Here is a 23,874-nt window from a genome sequence, read left to right as displayed (position 1 = left end):
ACAAATTTGCTATAGGATTGAGGTCAGGGCATTGTGATGGCCACTCCAATACCTTGACTTTGATGTCCTTAAGCCATTTTGCCACAACTTTGGAAGTATGCTTGGGGTCATTGTCCATGTGGAAGACCCATTTGCGACCAAGCTTTAACTTCCTGACTGATGTCTTGAGATGTTGCTTCAATATATCCACATAATTTTCCTTCCTCATGATGCCATCTATTTTGTGATGTGCACCAGTCCCTCCTGCAGCAAAGCACCCCCACAGCATGATGCTGTCACCCCCGTGCTTCACGGTTGGGATGGTGTTCTTTGGCTTGCAAGCGTCCCCCTTTTTCCTCCAAACATAACGATGGTCATTATGGCCAAACAGTTCTATTTTTGTTTCATCAGACCAGAGGACATTGCTCCAAAAAGTACGATCTTTGTCCCCATGTGCAGTTGCAAACCATAGTCTGTCTTTTTTTATGGCGGTTTTGGAGCAGTGGCTTCTTCCTTGCTGAGCGGCCTTTCAGGTTATGTCGATATAGGACTCGTTTTACTGTGGATATAGATACTTTTGTACCTGTTTCCTCCAGCATATTCACAAGGTCCTTTGCTGTTGTTCTGGGATTGATTTGCACTTTTCGCACCAAAGTACGTTCATCTCTAGGAGACAGAACGCGTCTCCTTCCTGAGCGGTATGACGGCTGCGTGGTCCCATGGTGTTTATACTAGCATACTATTGTTTGTACAGATGAACGTGGTATTTTCAGGCGTTGGGAAATTGCTCCCAAGGATGAACTAGACTTGTGGAGGTCTACCATTTTTTTTCTGAGGTCTTGGCTGATTTCTTTTGATTTTCCCATGATGTCAAGCAAAGAGGCACTGAGTTTGAAGGTATGCCTTGAAATATAGTCACAGGTACACCTCCAATTGACTCAAATTATGTCAATTAACCTATCAGAAGCTTCTAAAGCCATGACATCATTTTCTGGAATTTTCCAAGCTGTTTAAAGGCACAGTCAACTTAGTGTATGTAAACTTCTGACCCACTGGAATTGTGATACAGTGAATTATAAGTGAAATAATCTGTCTGTAAACAATTGTTGGAAAAATGACTTGTGTCATGCACAAAGTAGATGTCCTAACCGACTTGCCAAAACTATAGTTTGTTAACAAGAAATGTGTGGAGTGGTTGAAAAACAAGTTTTAATGACTCCAACCTAAGTGTATGTAAGACTTCAACTGTACATATCAATCCAGGGTAGAACTACTAGTTAGTCATGCTGAACTATCACATGATTTGTATTGCTATCATGGGATGCAATATAGATTTAAAGACACACACACAGGGTAAAGTCTTGTGTTTGTACCTCTGATGAGTGTGAGTGTGTCTTGTGTCTGTACCTCTGATGAGTGTGAGTGTGTCTGTACCTCTGATGAGTGTGAGTGTGTCTGTACCTCTGATGAGTGTGAGTGTGTTTGTACCTCTGATGAGTGTGAGTGTGTCTTGTGTCTGTACCTCTGATGAGTGTGAGTGTGTCTTGTGTCTGTACCTCTGATGAGTGTGTCTGTACCTCTGATGAGAGTGAGTGTGAGTGTGTCTGTACCTCTGATGAGTGTGAGTGTGAGTGTGTCTGTACCTCTGATGAGTGTGAGTGTGTCTGTACCTCTGAGTGTGAGTGTGTCTTGTGTCTGTACCTCTGATGAGTGTGAGTGTGTCTTGTGTCTGTACCTCTGATGAGTGTGTCTGTACCTCTGATGAGTGTGAGTGTGAGTGTGTCTGTACCTCTGATGAGTGTGAGTGTGTCTGTACCTCTGATGAGTGTGAGTGTGAGTGTGTCTGTACCTCTGATGAGTGTGAGTGTGTCTTGTGTCTGTACCTCTGATGAGTGTGAGTGTGTCTGTACCTCTGATGAGTGTGAGTGTGAGTGTGTCTGTACCTCTGATGAGTGTGAGTGTGTCTGTACCTCTGATGAGTGTGAGTGTGTCTTGTGTTTGTACCTCAGATGAGTGTGAGTGTGTCTGTACCTCTGATGAGTGTGAGTGTGTCTGTACCTCTGATGAGTGTGAGTGTGTCTGTACCTCTGATGAGTGTGAGTGTGTCTGTACCTCTGATGAGTGTGAGTGTGTCTTGTGTCTGTACCTCTGATGAGTGTGTCTGTACCTCTGATGAGTGTGAGTGTGAGTGTGTCTGTACCTCTGATGAGTGTGAGTGTGAGTGTGTCTGTACCTCTGATGAGTGTGAGTGTGTTTGTACCTCTGATGAGTGTGAGTGTGTTTGTACCTCTGATGAGTGTGAGTGTGTTTGTACCTCTGATGAGTGTGAGTGTGTTTGTACCTCTGATGAGTGTGAGTGTGTTTGTACCTCTGATGAGTGTGAGTGTGTCTGTACCTCTGATGAGTGTGAGTGTGTCTGTACCTCTGATGAGTGTGAGTGTGTCTGTACCTCTGATGAGTGTGAGTGTGTCTGTACCTCTGATGAGTGTGAGTGTGTCTGTACCTCTGATGAGTGTGAGTGTGTCTGTACCTCTGATGAGTGTGACTGTACCTCTGATGAGTGTGAGTGTGTCTGTACCTCTGATGAGTGTGAGTGTGTCTTGTGTCTGTACCTCTGATGAGTGTGAGTGTGTCTGTACCTCTGATGAGTGTGAGTGTGTCTGTACCTCTGATGAGTGTGACTGTACCTCTGATGAGTGTGAGTGTGTCTGTACCTCTGATGAGTGTGAGTGTGTCTTGTGTCTGTACCTCTGATGAGTGTGAGTGTGTCTTGTGTCTGTACCTCTGATGAGTGTGAGTGTGTCTGTACCTCTGATGAGTGTGAGTGTGTCTGTACCTCTGATGAGTGTGAGTGTTGTTCCCTTGTAGATGGAGCGGATGCCTTTTGTTTTATACAGCTTGAGAGCACAGTCCAGAGGACCTGCATACCGCACTGCCCCCTGCTGGCCTGGACCTGCATACCGTACTGCCCCCTGCTGGCCCCTGCTGGCCTGCACCTACACACACACACACACACACACACACACACACACACACACACCCCCAGAGTGAGGGATCTAATAGGAGACGTTATCTATCCAATCCTGTCAGGTCCATCTAGTGCCTAGGGTATTGTTAGGGAGTAGGGGCTATGGGGAAGGGGTTAGGGAGTAGGAGCTATGGGGAAGGGGTTAGGGAGTAGGAGCTAGGGGGAAGGGGTTAGGGAGTAGGAGCTAGGGGGAAGGGGTTAGGGAGTAGGAGCTAGGGGGAAGGGGTTAGGGAGTAGGAGATAGGGGGAAGGGGTTAGGGAGTAGGAGCTATGGGGAAGGGGTTAGGGAGTAGGAGCTATGGGGAAGGGGTTAGGGAGTAGGAGCTATGGGGAAGGGGTTAGGGAGTAGGAGCTAGGAGTTAGGGAGTAGGAGCTAGGGGGAAGGGGTTAGGGAGTAGGAGCTAGGGGGAAGGGGTTAGGGAGTAGGAGCTAGGAGTTAGGGAGTAGGAGATAGGGGGAAGGGGTTAGGGAGTAGGGAGTAGGGGGAAGGGGTTAGGGAGTAGGAGCTAGGGGGAAGGGGTTAGGGAGTAGGAGCTAGGAGTTAGGGAGTAGGAGATAGGGGGAAGGGGTTAGGGAGTAGGAGATAGGAGATAGGGGGAAGGGGTTAGGGAGTAGGGGGAAGGGGTTAGGGAGTAGGAGATAGGGGAAGGGGTTAGGGAGTAGGAGCTATGGGGAAGGGGTTAGGGAGTAGGAGCTAGGAGTTAGGGAATAGGGGGAAGGGGTTAGGGAGTAGGGGGAAGGGGTTAGGGAGTAGGAGATAGGGGGAAGGGGTTAGGGAGTAGGAGCTAGGGGGAAGGGGTTAGGGAGTAGGAGCTAGGGGGAAGGGGTTAGGGAGTAGGAGCTAGGAGTTAGGGAGTAGGAGCTAGGGGGAAGGGGTTAGGGAGTAGGGGGAAGGGGTTAGGGAGTAGGAGATAGGGGGAAGGGGTTAGGGAGTAGGAGCTATGGGGAAGGGGTTAGGGAGTAGGAGCTATGGGGAAGGGGTTAGGGAGTAGGAGCTAGGAGTTAGGGAGTAGGAGCTAGGGGGAAGGGGTTAGGGAGTATGAGATAGGGGGAAGGGGTTAGGGAGTAGGGGGAAGGGGTTAGGGAGTAGGAGCTAGGAGTTAGGGAGTAGGAGCTAGGGGGAAGGGGTTAGGGCGTAGGAGATAGGGGGAAGGGGTTAGGGAGTAGGAGATAGGGGGAAGGGGTTAGGGAGTAGGGGGAAGGGGTTAGGGAGTAGGAGATAGGGGTTAGGGAGTAGGAGATAGGGGGAAGGGGTTAGGGAGTAGGAGCTAGGGGGAAGGGGTTAGGGAGTAGGAGCTAGGGGGAAGGGGTTAGGGAGTAGGAGCTAAGGGGAAGGGAGTAGGAGTCAGCGGTGAACAAAGTGATTAGCTCACTAAAGCACTCTAAAGCCAAAGATGTGTTAGGGCTGGACTCTACCTTTCTTAAAAACGACAGAGTCACTCAGTGGCCCCATTACTAAGGTTACCAAGACATCTATTGGTCAGGCAGTCTTTCCAAGGGTCTGGAAGTCGGCCATAATAACGGCCATCTTTAAATCAGGTGACCCTGCTGACTTGAGTAACTACAGGCCTGTTAGTATACTACCTGTGGTGTCGAAGGGTGCTGGAAAGTAGCAGAGCAACTGACTGCCCACCTCAACAACAGCCCCTTCACATTACACTCCATTCAGTTTGGCTTCAGAGCAAAACACTCCACAGAAACGGCCAACTGCTTTCTTCTGGAAAATGTGAAGTCCAAGATGGACAAAGGGGGGCGCTGTTGGGGCTGTATTTCCAGACCGAAGGAAAGCTTTTGATACTGTTAACCATGAGGTTCTCATCACAAAACTGTCCAAGTTCAACTTTTCCCCCGATGCCTTGAGATGGATGAAATCAGACCTTGATGGCAGAACCCAGTGCGTCAGAGTGAGCAATGAGCTGTCACCCAATCTCAGCTATGATGTGGGCGTGCCCCAAGGGTCAATACTGGGGCCCCTCCTGTTCAGCCTGTCCATTAATGATCTGCCTTCTGTCTGCACTGGGTCTGAAGTTCAAATGTCTGCAGATGATACAGTGATGTATGTACATGCAAGGAGCAAACAACAAGCTGCACCAGAACTCACTACTGTAATGGTCCAGGTTACAAAGTGACTCACTACTGTAATGGTCCAGGTTACAAAGTGACTCAGTGACTCACTACTGTAATGGTCCAGGTTACAAAGTGACTCAGTGACTCACTACTGTAATGGTCCAGGTTACAAAGTGGCTCATTGACTCACTACTGTAATGGTCCAGGTTACAAAGTGGCTCAGTGACTCACTACTGTAATGGTCCAGGTTACAAAGTGACTCAGTGACTCACTACTGTAATGGTCCAGGTTACAAAGTGACTCAGTGACTCACTACTGTAATGGTCCAGGTTACAAAGTGACTCAGTGACTCATGTTTGCATCTCAATGTGAAAAAAACAGTCTGCATGTTGTTCACAAAGAGGGCAACAGATGCTACTGAGCCAGATGCCTATGTGTCAGGGGAGGAGCTCCAGGTGGTATCCCATTTTAAGTGCCTTGGCATCATAGGCTACTTGATTCCAACCTCTCTTTAAAAAGCAGGTGAAAAAGGTAACTAAAAAACCCCAAATCCAACCAGGCTAATTTCCAATTCATATGAAATTGTTTGACTACAGAGGCAGCAAAACTGTACTTCAATGCTATAATACTGCCCCACATAACATACTGCTTGACTAGTTGGGCCCAAGCTTGCTGTAAAACATTAAAACCCATTCAGTCTACAAACAGGCTCTCAAAGTGCTTGATAGAAAGCCCAATAGCCACCATCACTGTTACATCCTCAGAAAGCATGGGCTCCTGAGTTGGGAAAATCTTGTGCAATACACCGACGCATGTCTTGTATTCCAGATCCTAAATGGCCTGGCTCCTCCCCCTCCACTTAGTACTTTGGTTAAACAGAAAACCCAAACCCACAGCAGCAGATCCACAAGGTCTGCCATGAGAGGTGGCTGTGTAGTTCCCTTAAGGAAAAGCACCATGAGAGGTGACTGTATAGTTCCCTTCAGGAAAAGCACCTTTAGTCAATCTGCTTTCTCTGTGAGAGCTTCCCATATCTGGAACACACTGCCATCAGACACACACAACTGCCCCACCTATCACACCTTCACAAAGATCATAAAGACATGGCTGAAGGCCAATCAGACCAGTGAACATAAAGACATGGCTGAAGGCCAATGGCCAATCAGACCAGTGAACATAAAGACATGGCTGAAGGCCAATCAGACCAGTGAACATAAAGACATGGCTGAAGGCCAATCAGACCAGTGAACATAAAGACATGGCTGAAGGCCAATGGCCAATCAGACCAGTGATGCTACGTGTTGCTTGTCCTATGTTTCTCTGTCTGCGTGCTACGTGTTGCTTGTAAAAATACAAATAAACTCAAACTCAAAGTTAGGGAGTAGGAGCTAGGGGGAAGGGGTTAGGGAGTAGGAGCTATGGGGAAGGGGTTAGGGAGTAGGAGCTAGGAGTTAGGGAGTAGGAGATAGGGGTTAGGGAGTAGGAGATAGGGGGAAGGGGTTAGGGAGTAGGAGCTAGGGGGAAGGGGTTAGGGAGTAGGAGCTAGGGGGAAGGGGTTAGGGAGTAGGAGCTAAGGGGAAGGGGTTAGGGAGTAGGAGCTAGGGGTTAGGGAGTAGGACCTAGGGGTTGATGCTAGGGGTTGTTGCTAGGGGTTGATGCTATGGGATGTTAAGGACAGGGGCAGGGAGTGAGTGTAGTCACTTTACCTGTAGTAAACACTTTATCCGTTCTCCAGGACACACAATCACTGTAGTGAAAACACCTGCTAGACAGCCTGAGAGAAACAGCTGGGTAGGCCTGAAAGAGAGGGGGGGAGAGAGATAAAGAGAGTGGGGAGAAATAGAAAGATAGAGAAAGGAGGGCGAGAGAGAGAGGGCGAGAGAGAGAGGGCGAGAGGAAGAGGGCGAGAGGAAGAGGGCGAGAGGAAGAGGGCGAGAGAGAGAGGGCGAGAGAGAGAGGGCGAGAGAGAGAAAGAAAGAAAGAAAGAAAGAAAGAAAGAAAGAAAGAAAGAAAGAAAGAAAGAAAGAAAGAAAGAAAGAAAGAAAGAAAGAAAGAAAGAAAGAAAGAAAGAAAGAAAGAAAGAAAGAAAGAAAGAAAGAAAGAAAGAAAGAAAGAAAGAAAGAAAGAAAGAAAGAAAGAAAGAAAGAAAGAAAGAAAGAAAGAAAGAAAGAAAGAAAGAAAGAAAGAAAGAAAGAAAGAAAGAAAGAAAGAAAGAAAGAAAGAAAGAAAGAAAGAGAAAATAAATGAATACCTACATGAGTGTCTTAGTGGGGTCTGGTTGCAACAGCTGTTTTCCCAGTCCAAACCCAAAGAAACTAATGGCCATCATAGGAGCTACGCTGGCCAGAGGGGCCCCCATCCCCTTGTACAGCCCCAGAAGTCCCTACACACAAACACACACACACAAACACACACAGAGAGAGAGAGAGACACACACAAGCACTCACAGAGACACACACACACACACACACAGAGAGAGACACACACACACTCACAGAGACACACACACACACACACACACACACACACACACGGGGGAGAGTGAGATCAAGAAGGAATATTTGTGTGTGTGTGTGTGTGTGTGTGTGTTTGTGTATGTATATATGTATGTACACTACCAGTCAATAGTTTGGACACACCTACTCATTCAAGGGTTTTTCTGATGTATCAAATACTTATGTCATGCAATAAAATGCAAATGAATTACTTAAAAATCATACAATGTGATTTTCTGGATTTTTGTTTTAGATTCCGTCTCTCACAGTTGAAGTGTACCTATGATAAAAATGACAGACCTCTACATGCTTTGTAAGTAGGAAAACCTGCAAAATCGGCAGTGTATCAAATACTTGTTCTCCCCACTGTATGTCACGCCTTTGCACGCCCTCATTGCTCCACCCTCAACTTCCGGACTTGTCTCTGTTCTGTTATTTATCTGCCAAACCTTTCTGTTTTGACTTTTAACCCATTTACCAACGTCTTAGTTTAGTCCTCGCTCAACTATTTCCATTCAACTTTTTCACCCCAGACTCTTTATCTGGACATGGTTCTACAGGACCTTTTACAGGACCCTTTATCTGGACATGGTTCTACAGGACCCTTTATCTGGACATGGTTCTACAGGACCCTTTATCTGGACATGGTTCTACAGGACCCTTTATCTGGACATGGTTCTACAGGACCCTTTATCTGGACATGGTTCTACAGGACCCTTTATCTGGACATGGTTCTACAGGACCCTTTATCTGGACATGGTTCTACAGGACCCTTTATCTGGACATGGTTCTACAGGACCCTTTATCTGGACATGGTTCTACAGGACCTCCACCAGCCGAATTTAAGTAGTAACAGTAACACTATGCCATCTAATTGTAGTCCCTGTACTCAAAATATAAATTTTAGTCATTTAGCAGATGCTCTTATCCAGAGCGACTTACAGGAGCAATTAGGGTTAAGTGCCTTGCTCAAGGGCACATCGACAGATTTTTCACCTAGTCGACTCGGGGATTAGAACCAGCGACCTTTCGATTACTGGCACAACGCTTTTAACCACTAAGCTACCTGCCGCCCTGGAGAACTATCGCCTTATGGTGAGGATAACCGTGTTGCAATCACAGCTTCAGATGCAATCGTTAGGCAAGGGCAATATAAGTGTAGGAAAGGATGAAACAGCGTCTGTGCCACCAGTAAGTACAGATAGTAGTATAAATCCCCCCCACACAGTCCCCGCAGCCGGACAATTTTCTCAAGGCTTCTGGAAAGAAATGCTGTCAGCATGCTCAACCGGTGTCGCTCATTCAGCCGACAGAAACTTTCAACTGGTTCTCCCCATCAAGCAACGAGTCGGAGTCAGAGGCCAAGCCTCCTCTGGTCTCTCCTCCACCCATTACGGGGTCTGAGCCGCTAAAGCCTCCCACCATTAGCTCGGACAAATTGAAAACCCTAGTCATTGGCGACTCCATTACCCACAATATTAGACTTAAGAAGAATCATCCAGCGATCATACACTGTTTACCAGGGGGGCAGGGCTACCGACGTAAAGGCTAATCTGAAGATGGTGCTGGCTGAGACTAAAACTGGCGAGGGTAGAGAGTATAGGGATATTGTTATCCACGTCGGCACCAACGATGTTAGGATGAAACAGTCATACACAGTAAAAAATGGGGTGTTAATATTTCAGAGTAAAGTTATTTTAACCCAGATAGAGTATTTTCAACATTTTTGAGAGTAAAGTTGCTCTATCAGTGGAGTTAAAAGTGAGTGTAAAAATCTGCAGATACGCAGTGACAATTTCAACTCTACAGCAGTGATGAATACCCGCCACTCTGCTTTGCTGAAGTTTGGCACGTACGTTGGTGGAGGAAGATTGCGAAGGAGTAGCTAGGCCACAGATATTGCTAGGTAAGTTACATCCCCATTTTTTCAACACCAAACCGGTATTTTTTAACTTTACATAATTTTAGAGTTGTGCTGATGTCAAGGTCATATTTTAAGTTACGAGTTCCATGCGGCGGTCCCACTTGCATTGACCTCGTCATCAGCCAGCTAAATTAGCTTGTAAGTTCAGATGGTTGACAGTAATAACTGTTATCTGATATACCCATGGAATATGTTTGATATTTTTGTGAATGGCTTGCTGTTTCATATGGCTAAAAATAGGTAACGTTAACTTAGCTAATCAGTTCGTTTGAAGGACACCACCGTTTGGCATGAGCGCAGATTGTGCTTGTCATGCGGTTAGCTAGCTTGCAATCAGTATCGGTAACTGTCTTTCTTTGTGTTGCAATATTTTCACGAATGAAGTTTGTCAGAATGGTAAATACGTAAAATAACGTTCGCTAACAACAAAACATTTATACAGATAGTATTGTTAGCTAACGTTATTGTATAGCTTCCCAGGCTTCCTTACACTAACGCTAACTGTTTTTTATAAAGCTATATATAACGGTAATGTTAGCATGCTTCTGATAGTTAGCCAGCTAATGTTGGTGTTATAAAACGATAACTTAGATCACTGATTTGCATGACGGGTTTGTTTAACATTGCTTAACCATTTTAATGGTTAGCTACTGTTCGAACTAAAATGGCTAATGAGCTAGCTAACTTTGACACATAGCTAGTTATTTGGTAGCTAATGGGACAATGTGCCTCTAAACTTGAACTAGCCTACACCCATTTGCTGCAGAAAATGGCAGCTTAACGTTATATTCAACCAGCACAACTGTGTCTACTTCAGCCTTTGTAATTGCAGTGTAACGTCTAAGTAATGCATAGTGCATTGCGTAGCTAGTACTACTGAGATAAATGGATAGTTAGCTAACGCTTAGTTGAACCAGCACTAAATGATGATTTTGAATATATATTTTCTTTGTTAACAGAGGCAAAATGCTGTTGCGTGTTCAGCTCGGGGAAGAGCAGAAATACGTCAAGCTGTCTGAGCTGACATTCAATGCTTTCTTGAAAGAAGGTAGGTATAATAGGTTAAAGCAATACATATCACCCTAATGACAAAATAATACAGCATTAAGCTATTATCTTATGATATCTATTTAGGTCTATAGTCATTTCTGCTGTGCTTTATATTTTCAGTAACATAAAATCAGGTGCAGATCCTTGTCTTTCATCATTTTGTGAACACATGAGGCAACCTTAAGTATGAACTTGGATTCTTGTGAGAAGGGAATGCATGTTTTTCTTTTTTTTCTTCTTTTTTTAACAGTGTGTCTAAAATTCAACATACCAGAAAGCAGAAAGCCAGACATTAAGGTGTATGACCAGTCTGACACAGAAGTTGACTCAGATGTTTTTGAAGAATTAGTAAAGGAGTCACCTGGAACTTTCAGAATCATGCTGGGCAATGGACTTGGTATTCATTCATTCAATTCGTTTTTTAGTTTAAAGGCCAGAATGAGAACCTTTATTGTCTTAAAAATAACAGTTTATTGTAATATGTTTCTATGTTTTGCACAAATTTCATAATGAACAGATACCTCTCATTCATCATCATGCTCGGGTACATCTGATGACACCATCATTCTGAATTTCACTGTGTGTGACGATGTTGAAGAAGTAGCGGCTGGCGAAGGAAGCCAGCCTAAAAGGCCATGCCACATAAACTATGAGGCAAAAGCAGTAAGTGGTGAACATTGCTGTTAAGTCCAATCTGAATGTTGTTTCATCATGTGACAGCATTACATATTGTTTTACAATTACGGAAAGCACATTTCTTTCCACCTATAGCTGATTGAAAAAATCCTAACATCAAAGCCTGGTGGTGAACGCATTATGCAAGAGTATGGAAAAACCAAATCTCTGACAGATGCCACCAGAAGACAGATGATCAACATACTTGCTGCTGAGATGACAGAAACACATGGGTAAGCATTAAGCATATTGATGGGCTGTAAAGAAACATTGTTATTATTTTCCGGTTATTAATTATGTAAAATGTGTTGTGCAATATCAATTCAGTGTGATGTTAACTTTGAATTCATATGCTAGGACATCCCCCCCCAAAAGTGTCAGAGTGATGTATGCACAGGGGATAGTAGCTTTGTTTCCCTATCTACAAGACCCATACTCACAACATGGATATGTAAGTAAATGGGTTATTGCAACATTATGCACATATTCACTCTATGAAATGGGAATAGTACTCCTTTATAATTTATTTATAATAATATAGGATCATTACTACGATCCGGAGAGTGGTTCCGGATACCTTGCATGGCGATTGAAGACCATAAGAAAAACAGCAGAGGAAAGAGGTGCCTCAGTCAGCAAATCTCCTAAAGGTATGTTTTCTGATCAGTGACATGTAATTATAATGGTGACCTGTGAATTGTACAGAAAGGATTTCTTAACACTGTATTTTGTCTTAAGTTGGTGGGCCAGGCCGTGATCGTCAGCCCTTCACCTATGACAGAGAGCCATCTGATGAGGATGTGGAAGCAGCTATTGCTGTTTTGAGACACTCTGCTGATGAAAACACTGTCCGTGAGAAGATGAAAATGACCTTCATATATCGGCAAGCAATGGTCAACGATGAAGCCAAATCATCAGATGTCTTCTCGGTCTTCCCAAGATTTCTGGACACACCAGGACTGGTATGACAACTTAATTCACTGCATCACCAAAAATATCCAATGAAGAATAAGGTAACACTCATTATTTCTGTCTTTGTGTGTTACATTGCAGATAGAACAAGATTTCAGACTTCTGTTTGGTGAGGCCACAGCCAACAAATTCTTGGAGAAGTGGCCAACCACTTTCAAAGCAAAAGTAATAAAGGAAAGCCATGGACTTGTATCCACCACAGAACTCTTGGATTTGATGCGCAATGCTGAGTCAGCTGCTGAAGTTGAGAATGGTATGAATGAACTGTTTTACTTTTTATGTGGATAATGTAGGTGTGCATTATATGTCCATAATGGTGCAAGTTGTGAATAAGAATGTTATGCTACGGCACAATGTTAACCAGGTTTTTATTTACTTATTTGTAGGCTGGGACAGTGACATGTCTGCCATCTTGCTGCTGCTACATTTGCTACCACCATCTGCACAAGGTAGAAAGAGGCCGGGAAAGATGTCTGCATATCAAGCTGTAGATCAGCTCATCAGATTTCAAAAGGTATGCTTAACAGTTGTTTAAAATATATATTCCATCATCTCAATCTTGTGCACAGTTTGAGGTGATCTTATCTATTGTCAGAGGTTAGTCACCAAAACAATTCTGTTGAATGTGTTTTTTTTGTAGGTTGGAACCAGTGTGCAGCAGCATCTTGACAACATCACCCAAAGCAGTCAGCCCTACCTTCTCGCCCAGGGATCCACACAGAGCAGCATTCACTCCTACTTCATTGTGGTTGACAAGCATGCTCTTCCATGCAAGGCAACAGGTTCAGTAGGAGCTTTTGACAAAGTCTTTAAAGCCCATTACGTATTTGGTACGTCCTACAGTTCTTCCTTGAGCAGCTTTTTCACTTTTGTGCAAACAACCATCTATAACATCGACATGGGGGAAACAAAGGAGACTCCTAGAGTTGCTGAGTTGCGAGCAAGAATGGTGCGTTAGTTGAGATAAAACTATGAAGTGTTTTCTTTGCAAAAGTGACCATGGAAGTCCAAACAACCTTGTTAAGCACCTTAAGATAATTCATGGGCTATGTACAGGCAGGACTCTTTTTCTGAAATGTCGTCAAGAAGGATGCTCACGTTCTTTTGGTAGCTTTTCTGGTTTTAGAAAACATCTTAACAAGTGCCACGGAGAAAGTTTAGTAGATTCTATAGAAGATGATCTTTCAGACCCTCAAAGTACCGTCAACACCAGTAATATTTCTCATGTTGAAGTGTCGACTGAATGTTTAGAGGCTGAGTCAGAGTTATCTTCGCCATACATTGTAAATAGTTGTGCAGCTGTTATTTCTGATCTAAAGGCAGCAGGTGTTGGTCAAAGTACAGTAAATACTGTAGTGATTTCCATGGAAGAGATTGTTCAAGATATTCATCAGCATGCTAAAGAAACAGTGATAAAGCATGTATTTAGTAATGAAAGAGAAACAGAAATGTGCAAGAAAGTTGAGGCGTGTTTTGAGGGGTTAGAGAATCCTTTCACAGTTCTAAATTCGGAATACAAGCGATCAAAATTTATGACTGCCAAGTGGGAAATAGTAGAACCAGTTGAATGTGTGATTGGTTCAAGATTTGACACAAGACTAAATAAAAAGACTGGAACATATGATCAGGTAGTAGTTCAAGATAAATTCATGTATATTCCAATTTTATCTACACTGCAGTCAATATTTAAAAGTCAGTATTTTGCAGAAATGTTGCAAAGCTCAGCTACCAGCAACTCTAGACTGAGAGATATTTGTGATGGAACTTTTTTTTAAAGTCACCCCCTGTTCTCAACTGAGAAGCAGACAATACAGGTCCAGATGTTCTATGATGATTTTGAGGTCGCCAACCCATTGGGTTCCAAGCGAGGTATTCATAAATTGGGTGGAGTATATTTTACTTTAAGAAACTTCTCTCCAAAATGGAATTCTTTTTTGGCTAACATACACCTGTGCGCCTTATTTCATACTCAAGATGTTAAACGATATGGTTTTAGTGAAATTTTTGATCCCATTGTTCGAGACATTAAAGTGTTAGAGAGCGATGGTATTGAGATTCCATTATACAGTGGTTATGTACGTGGCACTGTAGTACAGGTAACAGGTGATAATTTGGGTTTGCATAGTTTGTTTGGTCTGGTGGAGTCTTTCAGTGCAAGGTACTGTTGCAGGTTCTGTTTAGCAGAAAAGGAGGACTTTCAAACAGAATTCTCTGAAGATTCTTCCAAAATAGTTTTACGCACCAAAGATATGCATACTGCTCACTGTCAAGAAATGGCTTGTAATCCATCCCTTCCGTATGTTTTTGGTGTGAAAAGGTCATGCATATTAAATTCATTGAGGTATTTTCACACAACTGAGAACTTCTCAGTTGATGTGATGCATGATGTGTTAGAAGGGGTTGGCCAGTACGAATTGAAGTTATTATTTCTGTATTTGAATGAAAAACATGTTACATCAGGAGAAATACATTCAAGAATACAAAGTTTTGATTATGGTTTCACAGAGAGAAATAACAGGCCTGTGACTGTTAATTTAAGTGAAGGATCTAATGATCTGGGACTGAATGCAATTCAGTCCTGGTGCTTACTTAGGAATGTTCCTCTTATCTTTGGAGATTTGGTAACTTCTACTGACCAACACTGGGGCCTGCTTCTTTTATTATTGCAAATAATTAACATTATATTCTCGCCCATGTTATCTCAAGGTCTATGTGTATATTTAAAACATTTGATTGTTGATCACCATACACTGTTTAAGAAGTTGTATCCTCAGAAAAAACTTTTACCAAAGCACCATTTTCTTATCCACTATCCCCGCTGCATCCAGAAAATAGGGCCTGTACTTCATAGTTGGTGTATGAGGTATGAAGGCAAACATAATTTTTTCAAAAAACAGCTTAAATCGTTTAAAAATATTACCAAAACGCTGGCAAAAAAGCATCAGAATCATATGGCATATAGTTGGCGAAGATCAACAACTTTTAGTCGGTTAGATATTGGTCCAGGAAAAATGGTGGCTTTAAGTATGGTAAAAGGAGGTTCTGAAATTGCTTTGGCAATGCAAGTGCCCAGTAGCATTCAGGTTATGAAGGTTAATTGGGCTAAACATAATGGGTATGTTTATCGCCCACACTTGGTTATCTGTGGCGAAGTTGACTCTGAAGTGCCCTTGTTTTATCAGATTGAGTCAGTTCTGATAATGTGTGAAAAACTGTTACTACTCACAGTGCCTTTAGTTACAGTAACCTTTCAAGAACATTTCCATGCATATGAGGTGATCAGATCAAAGCATGATTTAGTTTTTTTTCATGTCGACAACCTGCACTACCCTAGACCTTTTGACATACAAAGGTCATATGGAGGAAATGACACAGCTCTCCTTGTTGTGCCATATTGCTTTCTCTGGTGAACATTTTTATGATGTTATACTTCTGTCATAGACAAGGCAATGGGTGTACAATGTAAATTCACGGACATTGAAATTATACTTTTTTTTTTTCAATAAATGTGGGTGCTCTCATCTTGTATTATTGTGCTTTGTTTTATTTGATAGTATTGATATTTCTATAATTCAGTAACACTACATCATATGATTTAAAAAAAAAAAAAAAAAACACTGTAGAGAAATGAAAAGTAAATATCATTACACTTTAAAGTGTCATTTTTTAAAGTAAAATTGTAGTTGACTTAACTCTATACAGTGTAATCATATTACTCTCAACAGTGTGATTAAACTACAGTGTTAAATATTTTGACACATTTCATTGTTATTTTTTACACAATATGGAGTAGAATTAACTCTAAAAGTTTTACACTGACCAAAGAGTACATTTTACACTGATTTTGAGTGGGACCAAATGTTATCTGAAACAGAGTTAAATTCAACTCGATAGGAGTTAAATTAACACTTCTGTTTTTACTGTGTAGGTCACCAAAAGCAACATAGCTTCAGCGTGTAAATCAGCTAGAAAGATGTGTTGGTGGCCTCTGTATGCTGTTAGTGGATTTTTACATTGATATGGATTTTTTTTAGATTGGTACATCGTACATCTTTGTTGCTAGGCAATAACTTAATTAGTTCCTCTCACTGTGTGTGTGTGTGTGTGTGTGTGTGTAAAATGGGCATCTGACCTGTCTTCGGGTCAAATTCTACAGTTGTCTTATCTTATCAGTGACTGAAACTAGACTGTGACCCTGTGGCTCTCCTTGGGCATATCCCTGGAACGAGCCATGGTTGAACAGGGTTCAGGCTGGACCCTTTGTCTCTCCTTGGGCGTCTTCCTGATTAATTACAGCAGGACGGGGTGGGAGAGAGGGGTTAGGCTTGGGTATGTTTGACCTGCCATGTCCACAACAATCTCCAGGTCAAGCCAGGGTGAGCCAGGGTTGAACAGAGTTCAAACTGAACATGATTATTTTTACATGACAGGGTTGTTAATTGTGCAGGACAAGCTTGGTTGTTCACACCACCATTGTTTCCAAACTAAATACATAGAAGGAGGGGAAGTCAGATTTCGCCACTATCATAGACTAAGGAAGTGGGCGGAGCGGTCAAGATGGAAGTGGGCGGAGCGGTCAAGATGGAAGTGGGCGGAGCGGTCAAGATGTGGAAACTGGAGACAGTGATGGTGGAACCAAAGAGTGAGGGGTTAAGCTAAAATGTAAAATGACTATATAAACTAAGAGCTGGGAGGTGGAAAATCAGATGCTCTGCAGACCACCTCGGCTTTATCTAATCGAAATTAAGTTATCTGAATTCTACAAAAACTCTGGAAACACTTTGGTTCTTTGATCAGTATAAGGATGAATTTGCCACAACATCAGCATCGAGTAATTGTCTCTGGCCCCCTCCCAGTTAGGGGGAGTGATGAGCTCTACAGCAGAGTCTCACAACTCAATCGCTGGTTGAAACTGTTTTCTGCTCCTCCCAAAATATAGAATTTGTAGGTAACTGTCCCTCTTTCTGGGACTCACCCACAAACAGGACCAAGCCTGGCCTGCTGAGGAGTGACGGACTCCATCCTAGCTGGAGGGGTGCTACAGGACCAAGCCTGGCCTGTTGAGGAGTGACGGACTCCATCCTAGATGGAGGGGTGCTACAGGACCAAGCCTGGCCTGCTGAGGAGTGATGGACTCCATCCTAGCTGGAGGGGTGCTACAGGACCAAGCCTGGCCTGCTGAGGAGTGATGGACTCCATCCTAGCTGGAGGGGTGCTACAGGACCAAGCCTGGCCTGTTGAGGAGTGATGGACCCTGGAGGGGTGCTACATGACCAAGCCTGGCCTGCTGAGGAGTGATGGACTCCATCCTAGATGGAGGGGTGCTACAGGACCAAGCCTGGCCTGCTGAGGAGTGATGGACTCCATCCTAGCTGGAGGGGTGCTCTCATCTTATCTACCAACATAGACAGGGCTCTAACTCCTCTAGCTCCCCAATGAGACAGCGTGCAGGCCAGGCAGCAGGCTGTTAGCCAGCCTAATGAGACAGGGTGCAGGCCAGGCAGCAGGCTGTTAGCCAGCCCAATGAGACAGGGTGCAGGCCAGGCAGCAGGCTGTTAGCCTCCCCAATGAGACAGGGTGCAGGCCAGGCAGCAGGCTGTTAGCCAGCCCAATGAGACAGGGTGCAGGCCAGGCAGCAGGCTGTTAGCCAGCCCAATGAGACAGGGTGCAGGCCAGGCAGCAGGCTGTTAGCCAGCCCAATGAGACAGGGTGCAGGCCAGGCAGCAGGCTGTTAGCCAGCCCAATGAGACAGGGTGCAGGCCAGGCAGCAGGCTGTTAGCCAGCCCAATGAGACAGGGTGCAGGCCAGGCAGCAGGCTGTTAGCCAGCCCAATGAGACAGGGTGCAGGCCAGGCAGCAGGCTGTTAGCCTCCCCAATGAGACAGGGTGCAGGCCAGGCAGCAGGCTGTTAGCCTCCCCAATGAGACAGGGTGCAGGCCAGGCAGCAGGCTGTTAGCCTCCCCAATGAGACAGGGTGCAGGCCAGGCAGCAGGCTGTTAGCCAGCCTGCCAGCTTAGTGGAGTCTGCCACTAGCACAGTCAGTGTAGTCAGCTCAGCTATCCCCATTGAGACCGTGTCTGTGCCTCAATCTTGGTTGAGCAAAACTAAACATGGCGGTGTTCGCCTTAGCATTCTCACTGGAATAAAGACCTCCTCCATTCCTGTCATTATTGAAAGAGATTGTGATAATATCTCCCATCTCAAAATAGGACAACTAAATATCAGATCCCTCACTCAAGCCTGATGAATTGACTGTGTTAAATGAGGCCTCTCCTCCTGGTTCCACTAGTGACCATATCCCCCGCGCATCCCGCAAAGGCGGAGGTGTTGCTAACATTTACGATAGCAAATTTTAAAAAAGAGTGCGTTTTCATCTTTTGAGCTTCTGGTCATGAAATCTATGCAGCCTACTCAATCACTTTCTATAGCTACTGTTTACAGGCCTCCTGGGCCGTATACAGAGTTCCTCACTGAGTTCCCTGAATTCCTATATAGGACCTTGTAGTCATGGCAGATAATATTCAAATTTTTTGTGACTTTAATATTCACATGTAAAGGTCCACAGACCCACTCCAAAAGGCTTTCGGAGCCATCATCGACTCAGTGGGTTTTGTCCAACATGTCTCCGGACCTACTCATTGCCACAGTCATACCCTGGATCTAGTTTTGTCCTGTGGAATAAATATTGTGGATCTAAATGTTTTTTCTCATAATCCTGGACTATCGGACCACCATCATATTATGTTTGCAATCGCAACAAATAATCTTTGTGGGCTATACTCAGCCTTGTCTCAGGGTAGTAGGTTGGTGGTCTGTTGATATCCCTCTGGTGGTGTGGGGGCTGTGCTCTGGCAAAGTGGGTGGGGTTATATCCTGCCTGGTTGGCCCTGTCCGGGGGTATCGTCGGATGGGGCCACAGTGTCTCCCGACCCCCCCCCCCTGTCTCAGCCTCCAGTATCTATGCTGCAATAGTCTATGTGCCGGGGGGCTAGGGCAGTCTGTAATATCTGGTGTTATTCTCCTGTCTTATCTGGTGTCCTGTGTGAATTTAAGGATGCTCCCTCTAATTCTCTCTCTCTCCCTCTCTCCCTCCCCTCCCGGAGGACCTGAGCCCTAGGACCATGCCTCAGGACTACCTGGCCTGATGACTCCTGGCTGTCCCCAGTCCACCTGGTCGTGCTGCTGCTCCAGTTTCCACTCTTCTGCCTGCGGCTATGGAACCCTGACCTGTTCACCGGACGTGATACCTTGTCCCAGACCTGATGTTTTCGACTCTCTCTCTCTACCGCACCTGCTGTCTCGACCTCTGAATGCCCGGCTATGAAAAGCCAACTGACATTTACTCCTGAGGTGCTGACCTGTTGCACCCTCTACAACCACTGATTATTATTTGACCCTGCTGGTCATCTATGAACGTTTGAACATCTTGAAGAATAATTTGGCCTTAATGGCCATGTACTGTTATAATCTCCACCCGGCAGCCAGAAGAGGACTGGCCACCCCTCAGAGCCTGGTTCCTCTCTAGGTTTCTGCCTTTCTAGGGAGTTTTTCCAAGCCACCGTGCTTCTACATCTGCATTGCTTGCTGTTTGAGGTTTTAGGCTGGGTTTCTGTATAGCACTCTCCCCTCAGCACAGCCAGAAGAGGACTGGCCACCCCACAGAGCCTGGTTCCTCTCTAGGTTTCTTCCTAGGTTCCAGCCTTTCTAGGGAGTCTTCCTAGCCACCGTGCTTCTACATCTGCATTGCTTGCTGTTTGAGGTTTTAGGCTGGGTTTCTGTATAGCACTTTGTGACAACTACTGATATAAAAAGAGCTTAATAAATACATTTGATTGATTGATGTGTATCTGTGTGTGTGTATATGTGTGTGTGTGTGTGTGTGTGTGTGTGTTACCTCTTTGGAGACAGTCTTGAGGAAGCAGTCATAAGCTCCTTTGTAGAGGACGTCCTGGATGGGCACTCTTGGCTGAGTCTGTAGTCGTACCTGAACAGTAGCAGGATAACACACAATACCACAGTGTTATATAGTAGCAGGATAACACACAATACCACAGTGTTATATAGTGGCAGGATAACACACAATACCATATTATTATACAGTGGTAGGATAACACACAATACCACAGTGTTATATAGTAGCAGGATAACACACAATACCACAGTGTTATATAGTAGCAGGATAACACACAATACCACAGTGTTATATAGTGGCAGGATAACACACAATACCACAGTGTTATATAGTAGCAGGATAACACACAATACCACAGTGTTATATAGTAGCAGGATAACACACATAAGAGGTTGAGGCTATTGGGGTTGTTATAAGAGTAGAGGTCCTAGGAGAATCTGTCTGTCTGTCTGTCTGCCTGTCTGTCTGCCTGTCTGCCTGCCTGCCTGTCTGTCTGCCTGCCTGTCTGCCTGTCTGTCTGTCTGCCTGTCTGCCTGTCTGTCTGCCTGTCTGCCTGTCTGCCTGTCTGCCTGTCTGCCTGTCTGTCTGTCTGCCTGCCTGTCTGTCTGCCTGTCTGTCTGTCTGCCTGTCTGCCTGTCTGTCTGTCTGCCTGCCTGCCTGCCTGCCTGTCTGTCTGTCTGTCTGTCTGTCTGCCTGCCTGTCTGCCTGTCTGTCTGCCTGTCTGCCTGTCTGTCTGTCTGCCTGCCTGTCTGTCTGCCTGTCTGTCTGTCTGCCTGTCTGTCTGCCTGTCTGTCTGCCTGCCTGTCTGTCTGTCTGCCTGTCTGTCTGTCTGTCTGCCTGCCTGCCTGCCTGCCTGTCTGCCTGCCTGCCTGTCTGTCACACCACAGTCTTCAAACACACAACATAGTCAACTGGCACTGGTTATACAGTACCAGTCAAAAGTTTTAGAACACCTACTCATTGAAGGGTTTTTCTTTATTTTTACTATTTTTACATTGTAGAATAATAGTGAAGACATCAAAACTATGAAATAACACACATGGAATCATGTAGTACCCAAAAACAAATCAAAATATATTTTATATTTGAGAATCTTCAAATAGCCACCCTTTGCCTTGATGACAGCTTTGCACACTCTTGGCATTCTCTCAACCAGCTTCACCTGGAATGCTTTTCCAACAGTCTTGAAGGAGTTCCCACATATGCTGAGCACTTGTTGGCTGCTTTTCCTTCACTCTGCGCTCCAACTCATCCCAAACCATCTCAATTGGGTTGAGGTCAGGGGATTGTGGAGGCCAGGTCATCTGATGCAGCACTCCATCACTCTCCTTCTTGGTAAAATAGCCCTTACACAGCCTGGAGGTGTATTGGGTCATTGTCCTGTTGAAAAACAAATTATAGTCCCACTAAGCCCAAACCAGATGAAATGGTGTATCGCTGCAGAATGCTGTGGTAGCCATGCTGGTTAAGTGTGCCTTGAATTCTAAATAAATCACAGACAGTGTCACCAGCAAAGCACCCCCACACCATCACACCTCCTCCTCCATGCTTCACGGTGGGAGTAGTGGTTTCTTTGCAGCAATTCGACCATGAAGGCCTGATTCACACAGTTACCTATGAACAGTTGATGTTGAGATGTGTCTGTGACTTGAACTCTGTGAAGCATTTATTTGGGCTGCAATTTCTGAGGCTGGTAACTCTAATGAACTTATCCTCTGCAGCAGAGGTAACTCTGGGTCTTCCATTCCTGTGGGGGTCCTCATGAGAGCCAGTTTCATCATAGCGCTTGATGGTTTTTGTGATTGCACTTGAAAAGTTCTTGATAATTTCTGTATTGACTGACCTTCATGTCTTAAAGTAATGATGGACTGTCGTTTCTCTTTGCTTATTTGAATATCTTCACTATATTCTACAATGTAAAACATTGTAAAAAAATAAAGAAAAACCCTTGAATGAGTAGTTGTGTCCAAACTTTTGACTGGTACTGCATATAGAAGCCACTGCTGTTACAATTGCCTAACGTTTCCACCTTCCGCACACACAAACGCACACGCACATGCACACACACAGCAACAGAGACAGCGAGAGAGAGACAGACAGACTGAGAGATGAGAGAGAGAGAGAGAGAGCGAGAGAGAGAGACAGACAGACAGACAGACAGACAGACAGACAGACAGACAGACAGACAGACAGAGACAAGGAGAGAGAGAGACAGAGAGAGACAGAGAGAGAGAGAGAGAGACAGACAGACAGACTGTGAGATAAGAGAGAGAGAGAGAGAGAGAGAGAGAGAGAGAGAGAGAGAGAGACAGACAGACAGACTGTGAGATGAGAGAGAGAGCGAGAGAGCGAGAGAGAGAGAGAGAGATAGACAGACAGACTGTGACTCCTGAGTGGCGCAGTGGTCTAAGGCACTGCATCGCAGTGCTAACTGTGCCACTAGAGATCCTGGTTCGAATCCAGGCTCTGTCGCCGCCGGCCGCGACCGGGAGACTCATGGGCGGCGCACAATTGGCCCAGCGTCGTCCAGGGTAGGGGAGGGAATGGCCGGCAGGGATGTAGCTCAGTTGATAGAGCATGGGTTCGATTCCCACGGGGGGCCAATATAAAAAAAATATGTATTCACTAACTGTAAGTCGCTCTGGATAAGAGCGTCTGCTAAATGACTAAAATGTAAATGTAAAATGAGATGAGAGAGAGAGAGAGAGAGAGAGAGAGAGAGATGAGAGAGAGAGAGAGAGAGAGAGAGAGAGAGAGAGAGAGAGAGAGAGAGAGAGAGAGAGAGAGAGAGAGAGAGAGAATAGTCTGACAATCCGTCAGATCAAAAGAGAAGACCTCCAGCTCTCTAATCTGTTCAGGGGTTTAACCTACCAGCCTGGCTGGCATACAGTAAGCTGTTCACAAACACACACACACACACAAAGACACACCCTGAGTAGGTTAACCAGGTGGAGTATATAGAAGGCAGGGCTAACCCGATTTGGTGATTTCTGGTAACGTTATATCATCAAAATAAATCAATCGCAGCACGTTTTTGGACCCACTCAGCAGTTTTTTTGTGATTCAGTACAAAACAATTGGAAATTAATGTTGAAAGATCAATATAAATTCCTAAAACTTAAGTTGAAAATTATGTTGTTGCTGCTTCCTGTTGACAAGACATTTTGATAAATAGCCCAATGTCAAAACACAGATTTAGGTGTCCAAGTCAATAACCAATATGCAGAAACAGTTTGTGATATATTCAAAACATAAAATGTACTATCTACACATGTGCAACAATAGTAATCATATTACTTCTTATTTCTATTTTTTTGCACCTTATAAACTGCTCACACAACAAAACCCCTGCTGTTTTGACAAGTGACAATAAATCACTCATTGCTTAGGGAGGGGATATGCGCTGTTGAAACTACCACAACTGAAAAGTTCACCTAATTTCAGTTTATGTGACAAAACAAGCAGTCAGAGTGTAGAGAATCATTGTACCATCTAAACTGCTGTGAAATATTTTCTCAATAACCCCAAATATAGTGTTTTCAGCTGTTTGAAACAAAACTGAAAGTAAATACAGCAAAAAACAAAACTTAAGAACGGGAAGCATAGAATTAGCGCACATAGAACAGATCTACCACATCTTAGACTTGCTTTCAACGAGAATGACAGATCTATAAGATACATTTATTTCTATGTGAAGTCGGTCGGGTCACCCAAAAAGTTAAGTGATAGTTTCACATTCAAATATGTGTTGGTGCCCAGCAACTTTTATGGAG

At 44.4% G+C, this 23,874-nt stretch overlaps 1 protein-coding gene and 2 long non-coding RNA genes across 3 annotated transcripts in view; 2 read left to right on the top strand and 1 right to left on the bottom strand.

Moving 5' to 3' along the window:
- Window positions 1-23,874, bottom strand: part of LOC311115467 (mitochondrial carnitine/acylcarnitine carrier protein-like) — a 40,808-nt gene that overhangs the window by 16,354 nt on the left and 580 nt on the right. The window contains exons 2-5 of the mRNA XM_084190641.1: window positions 20,084-20,173; window positions 7,330-7,457; window positions 6,781-6,871; window positions 2,816-2,975 (exon numbers count right to left, since the gene is read on the bottom strand). Of these exons, the coding sequence (XP_084046767.1) occupies window positions 2,816-2,975; window positions 6,781-6,871; window positions 7,330-7,457; window positions 20,084-20,173 (469 nt within the window). The remainder of the gene's footprint in view (window positions 1-2,815; window positions 2,976-6,780; window positions 6,872-7,329; window positions 7,458-20,083; window positions 20,174-23,874) is intronic.
- On the top strand, window positions 9,238-12,125 carry LOC311115468. The gene is made up of 8 exons (XR_014611262.1): window positions 9,238-9,475; window positions 10,453-10,541; window positions 10,794-10,940; window positions 11,061-11,206; window positions 11,315-11,451; window positions 11,576-11,669; window positions 11,760-11,868; window positions 11,957-12,125. It is a non-coding gene; the product is annotated as an uncharacterized lncRNA (long non-coding RNA).
- On the top strand, window positions 12,132-13,014 carry LOC311115469. Its single transcript, XR_014611263.1, has 4 exons — window positions 12,132-12,180; window positions 12,272-12,443; window positions 12,577-12,704; window positions 12,831-13,014. It is a non-coding gene; the product is annotated as an uncharacterized lncRNA (long non-coding RNA).

This window comes from Coregonus lavaretus, assembly GCF_964263955.1.
Source record: "Coregonus lavaretus genome assembly, contig: HAP1_SCAFFOLD_712, whole genome shotgun sequence".
NCBI lineage: Eukaryota > Metazoa > Chordata > Actinopteri > Salmoniformes > Salmonidae > Coregonus > Coregonus lavaretus.
Note: the sequence above shows the minus strand (reverse complement) of the source record. Positions and strands in the feature narration are given on the sequence as shown.